The 6154-nt window shown below is 36.6% G+C and overlaps 1 protein-coding gene across 1 annotated transcript; it reads left to right on the top strand.

The window, feature by feature from the left end:
• Nucleotides 1-3374: 3374 nt before the first annotated feature.
• Nucleotides 3375-5897, top strand: LOC127934572 (leucine-rich repeat serine/threonine-protein kinase 1-like). The gene is made up of 3 exons (XM_052532373.1): nucleotides 3375-3441; nucleotides 4240-4406; nucleotides 5578-5897. The coding sequence occupies exons 1-3, from the start codon at nucleotides 3375-3377 to the stop codon at nucleotides 5722-5724; spliced, it is 381 nt and encodes a 126-aa protein (XP_052388333.1). The 3' UTR covers nucleotides 5725-5897.
• Nucleotides 5898-6154: the final 257 nt, after the last annotated feature.

The raw sequence follows: 6154 nt of genomic DNA, 5'->3' as shown, positions 1-6154 counted from the left end.
AGCAGTGAGCGTGCCCGAGCCAGCAGCAGTGAGCGTGCCCGAGCCAGCAGCAGTGAGCGTGCCCGAGCCAGCAGCAGTGAGCGTGCCCGAGCCAGCAGCAGTGAGCGTGCCCGAGCCAGCAGCAGTGAGCGTGTCCGAGTCAGCAGCGGTGAGCGCTAGCGTGCCCGAGCCGGGAAAGAAAGCTGTATGCAAGTCGGCAGTCGTGAGAGCGGAGGAGAGAGCCGCGGCCGACTCTGCAGCTAAGACTCTTGTACAGTCGGTTTCATCTCATAAGGAGATGCCAATTGTCCTAGCTGCTAAAGCATTTTCTGATTATTTGTCCCGTCTTGTCCAAATTTTAGAAATCCCCGTCAGTCCTGTCTTGTCCCCTGACCCTGTCCCCAGAAGTCCCAAATGTCCAGCCGTTGTCTCCCCGTGTCCTGTTGATGTGGTCCCGTGTCCCGTTGATGTGGTCCCCCCGTGTCCAGTAGATGTGGTCCCCCCATGTCCAGTAGATGTGGTCCCCCCGTGTCCAGTAGATGTGGTCCCCCCGTGTCCAGTAGATGTGGTCCCCCCGTGTCCAGTAGATGTGGTCCCCCCGTGTCCAGTAGCCGTTGTCCCCCCGTGTCCAGTAGCCGTTGTCCCCCCGTGTCCAGTAGCCGTTGTCTCCCCGTGTCCAGCCGTTGTCTCCCCGTGTCCAGCCGTTGTCTCCCCGTGTCCTGTTGATGTGGCCCCGTGTCCTGTGGTCCCCCCGTGTCCAGTAGATGTCGTCTCCCCACGTCCCGTAAGTGTTGTCCCGCGTCCCTTGTCTGGTCCAGTCATGTCCCCTGTCAGTTGTCCCGAGACCCCTCCCCGTCCCTCACCACCCAGACCTGCCCGTACCCCCCGTCGTCAGCCTTCGTCCTGTCCTCCTAGGATTCCTACCCCTCCCACCCGCCCTGGTCTGTCCCCCATGAACTTTGTGGTCCCGCCCCCTCCCCTTCCCTGTTTGTTTTTTTTGATTTGTCACCCCAACCCTGCCGTTGTGTACTCCTGTTTGCCTTTGTTGTTATTTGTCATGTCCTGTTGGTTTGTGTCTGTATCCCAGTCTGTCATGTCAGTCGTGTCCCGTGTTTGATGTTCCCTTGAGGAGCGTCTGGAAGCCGCTCCTTAAGGGAGGGGTTCTGTCATGATTCTGCCCTCGTGTCCTTGATTTTTTTTTCCTAGTCTTGAGGCAGGATCATGACAGACCCATGTTTTGTGTACAAGCGCATGGCCTTGTCTTTGGGCCATGTGCTTGTGTTGTCTCGTTCCCTTGCCCCGCCCCCCTTGTTAACCTAGTCGTGTCTTGATTGTCCTATCTATAACACCTGTCGTGGCTTGATTAGTACCCCTATTTAGATCTCCTAGTGTGCTCTGTCTTGCGTCGGTTCTTTGTGTTACTTATGTGCTTCTCAGATGTGTTCCACACTGGTGACTGTGATTGTATCCTGTATACCGTGAGTGTTTGTTTATAGTTAGTGTTTAGTGTCTTTATCTGGTCAGCCCTGTCTTGTTTGGTTATTTAGTCCTTACCCTAGCCCTTGTTTTCCCCCTCGTGGGTTTTTGTTTTCCCTTTTTGTATTTAATAAACCCTTTTGTGTTGAATCCTGTCTGCACCTGAGTTCCTCCCTTACCAAGATCCTGACAATTTCTGCTCAGGTTGGACGTCTTCATTTTCTTCTGTTTTGTAACTACAACATTTCTAAACTTCTGATAAAGTTTTCCAGTTTTCACAAACAAACGCTTCTCTCCTGGAGTTTAATTTAGAAACATAATTTCTCAGCGAACAGATGTTTTATATGGAATAATAAGCATATTGTATCTAAATCTGAATGAAAATTTGGTTTTGGTGAGGCACCTTTTGAGCAAGAAGGTGTTGTGTTAACTTGTTGTGAATAGTTGTCTAAATGTCCTAAAGAATATGCTGTAGTTGTGGATGGTGTAAAAACACATGTCCCAATCTTCTCTGCAGTGCTTGGATCCTGCTGACACTGCTGTGGCTCCAGTTTGTTCTCTTCTTCCTCTGTTCAACACAATCATCCACAGCTTCAGCTCTTTTTCAGACGGATGTTGTCTCCAACTTTCTGGAAGAAATATATGGTTATTTTTAAGATGCATATCTTTATATTTCTGTTCTTAATTAACTAACATATATTTATTCATTTATTCAATGGTCAGAGAGGTAGTGCAGCTTCTATAAATAATTTCAAAAACTAATGTTTTAAAATATATCATTATATGTTTTATTATACGTCAATATTTTTTAAAAATATTATTATTCTTTAAAGTACATATTTATGTTTATTTTCTTTACTTAAGTAAAAGTATTTATATGCATTGCATTTTTATTTAATTATATTTATTTTATTTTATTGACTCCATTTAAGCAACTATTAAACAGTTCATATTTTTCCAATTCTGTTTTTTATTAATTTTTTTGTCTTAAATTGTAAGTGATTTGTGTGTGTGTGTCATTTTTAGTAGTTTTGTTTTCATTATGTCTATATAGCTTTTAATGTTTCTTTCATTTTCATTTGAGTTATTTTAGTACATCAAACCAAATTAAAATGAGAAAATAGCTGAAATAAAAAGCTGTTCTATATGTTCATGTTTTAATTTCTATTTCAATTAGTAAATTGTGAGCATGACAAAATCTTTATATACATAATAAGAAATATAAGAATTGCCCGGCACATTAGTTATGTAATTATTATTATTCTAGTTTTCTATATCTGTGCATCTGGGGTTTATTTCTTACAGTGGCACACTGGTGCAACATATATTATTTTCCCTCTCAGTTATGTCATAATAACAAGATGTCATTTTAATAATCTAAGTGTCCCTGGAGCACAGTCTTACGTCTCTGGGGGATATTTGTAGCAACAGCCCCCCAAAAAAACATTGTATGGGTCAAAAATGATAGATTTTTAGTTTATGCCAAAATCATTAAGATATTAAGTAAAGATCATGTTCCATGAAGATAAAACCTAACTTTTGATTTTTAATATGCATTGCTAAGAATTAAAGGCGATTTTCTCAATATTTCGATTTTTATGCACCCTCATTTTCCAGATTTTCAAATAGTTGTATCTCATCCAAATATTATCCTAACAGACCATACATCATTGGAAAGCTTATTTATTCATGATGTATTAATCTTAATAATAAAATGACCCTTGTGACTGGTTTTGTGGTCAAGGGTCACATATTTTCTTGTAATAATGTTTTGACATTGTGTCAAAAACCCCATGTTGTTATTTAATTGACAGTTCCTCCGATGGATTCCTGTAGGTGACTTCTTGGTGTGACTTCTGTAATGTGAGAGCTGCATTACAGCGGTTTTCTCTGTGGATCTCACAGCGATCAGTTTCCTGATGGAGACCGGCTCCAGTCATGGCTTGTGTAAGCTCTACTTCCTGGACGCCGTGTGGCTCTCCGAGTGTTTGAATCCATTTGAAGTATTGGGTTTTAAATGTTTTTTATTGCATGACTAACTGTGAAAAAAATGCTAGAATATACATACAATTTATATATACGTGATGTACATGTGACCCTGGGGTATATTTGTAGCAATAGCTAAAAATACATTGTTTTTATGCCAAAAATCATTTTGATATTAAGTAAAGATCATGTTCCAGGAAGAGATTTTGTAAATTTCCTACTGTAAATATATCAAAACTTAGTTTTTGATTAGTAATATGCATGGCTAAAAAAATAATTTGAACAACTTTATAAGTGATTTTCTCAATATTTCGATTTTTTTGCACCCTCAGATTCCAGATTTCCAAATAGTTGTATCTCGGCCAAATATTCCCCTTTTAAATAAACCATACATCAATGGAAAGCTTATTTATTCAGCTTCAGATTATGTATTAATCTCAATGTCGAAATAAAAAAAAATTGACACTTGAGACTGGTTTTGTGTTGTATTCTTAACGTTAATGCATATTATGAACTAAATTAAGTATTGAGTTTTAATTTAATTAATTTATTTATTAATGTTATAATATATAGTAATAATATTTTATTTTTTTGTTTTGCATTTCTATTTCTATTCTTCTTAACTTTTAATATATATTTTAACCCATATGAAATGTATATTTACTTATTTTTCTGCAAATGCATATTTTTATAGTGAATGTTTTAATATGTAATAATACTGTTTTAGTAACATGCATCGTATGCATAACATATTCTTCATATGTATGGAGTTTCGTAAATTCTTTCTTCTCTTCATAGTTATCTGTTGCCGCACCTTTGCCCCCAAACCTGCCCTGGACATCGGCTTTCGGCAGCAGAGCAACAACTCCATCCAGCTGCATTTCAAGATGAGCTTTGTTCCTGCGGGATTCTGGGAGCGCTTTATAGCCAGGATGCTAATCAGTTTGAAGCAGATGGACGTGCAGGTAATCACACATCCTGAGATGACCAGCTAAAGTCAGAACTGCAGTCATTGCAAACGGAGAATTAGAGACACACGCTGACCATGCTTCAGCAGCCAATGAAAGCTCATCTTAAGACGCTTTGCATGCTTTCGCAGTCTCATCTCCCCCAAATAGCCCTGTGGCAAAATTAGGCTAAAGCACAGAAAAAAATATTATTGCCATTTTGCTGATATTTATTTATTTATTAATTTAACATGGGTGTTTTTTGGTTTTTACAAAATATTATATTTAAAAAAATATATCTATAAAATAAAAATATATTTAAGAAAAATATAATAACTATGATAGTTTTGTTTATAGTATAACTATGACAATTCTATATTATATTATCTGTATTATTGTTGTTAAAACTATTAAGCAAAATGTTATTAATTGACTATGACTATAATCATAATATTATTTTACATTATATTATATTTATTGTACAAAATAAGATATATTATAAAATAAAAAATTATAATACAATATGTATTATAATATAATATTACATTGTATTATATTACTGTTGTTTTTAAATAAAAATAAACAAGATTTGTTATATGTTTCTGTAAAATTAAAAAGCAAGTATTTAAGAAATAATATATTATTTTATTTATACAGCTTTGTGTATTTTATGTATAGTATGACTGTAAATATTAAATTATTATTATACCGGTTTTGCATATATATATATATATATATTTATTTATTTTTGTCCTCACTTTTCCTCTTACAGTGTTTGTTGAATCTTCACCAAAATTGGTTCAGGTCACACACAGACAAAGACAAAACCACACAGATTGAGTTACTGGATTTTATTCTTCAGAAAAGCCTTAACAGTTTTGCTGGTGGAGACACCAAACAGGAAGTGAGTCATTATCTCTGCAGAGCTTTTGTCTATTGACACACACTCTTTCTTGAGGATGTCATGCACATGTGTAGTGCCACCTATTGGTAAAAAGTTATAAAGCGATCAAATCTGCTCAGTGAGTCATTCAGTATCCCATTGGAGGTTTAACCATGTAGATGCTGCTTGCATCTGTGTTTCTTAATGATTCCTTACATGAGTCCTCAGGTGAAAGTGTCGTTGAGGCCGTGTTTCAGTCGACTGATTTCCATGACTGTAAAATGTCTTTGTGATTTTTCGTAACAGGCATTGGAGACCAAGAGGGTCACGAAGAGCCCGAGGAACCACAGTACGGTGATCAGTCAGACCATCTACTGGAGAGAAGGGCTGCTAGTCACCTTCGACGGCGGATATCTGAGGTTAGCAAGGGTTTGTTTCTGGCTTTCAGATTAAGATTCAACATTTCTCTCATTTAATTCATCCGCTGTTGTTAGTTTCAACTAAAAACATGCTTTTGTTCTTTGAAATTAAATTATTATTATAAAATAAATGTTACTAAATAAACAATAAAAAGTAAAAAAAGAAAAAAGTGAGAATGTATTTTCTGAGAAAATGCATAAATGTCATATTTGATGTAAAACGACTGAAAAACAGACAAACAAATAAATAAATAATGATAAAAAAATAAAAGAAACTTTATTATGATGAAAAATCTAAATGTTGCTTTGACGACTAACTGAAATGAAATGAATGAAAGCTAAATATGAAATACAAAAAAAGTATTAAACATTACAAAGCACAACAAAACTTAAACTAAAATTACATTGAAAATCTGAAAATAAAAGCCAACTCAAAATAATAATAAATACTATAATAGTAGATT

This window comes from Carassius gibelio, chromosome A1, assembly GCF_023724105.1.
Source record: "Carassius gibelio isolate Cgi1373 ecotype wild population from Czech Republic chromosome A1, carGib1.2-hapl.c, whole genome shotgun sequence".
Lineage (NCBI taxonomy): Eukaryota > Metazoa > Chordata > Actinopteri > Cypriniformes > Cyprinidae > Carassius > Carassius gibelio.
The sequence above is the reverse complement of the archived record's forward strand: the minus strand, read 5'-3'. Positions and strand labels throughout refer to the sequence as shown.

Excerpts from the sequence above, each read along its gene's own strand:
- LOC127934572 (XM_052532373.1), top strand. The coding sequence starts at position 3,375 with ATGGAGACCGGCTCCAGTCATGGCTTGTGTAAGCTCTACTTCCTGGAC. Across the intron at positions 3,442-4,239 it reads CGCCGTGTGGCTCTCCGAGT|TTATCTGTTGCCGCACCTTT; the intron begins GTTTGAATCCAT and ends TTCTCTTCATAG. Across the intron at positions 4,407-5,577 it reads TGAAGCAGATGGACGTGCAG|GCATTGGAGACCAAGAGGGT; the intron begins GTAATCACACAT and ends TTTTCGTAACAG.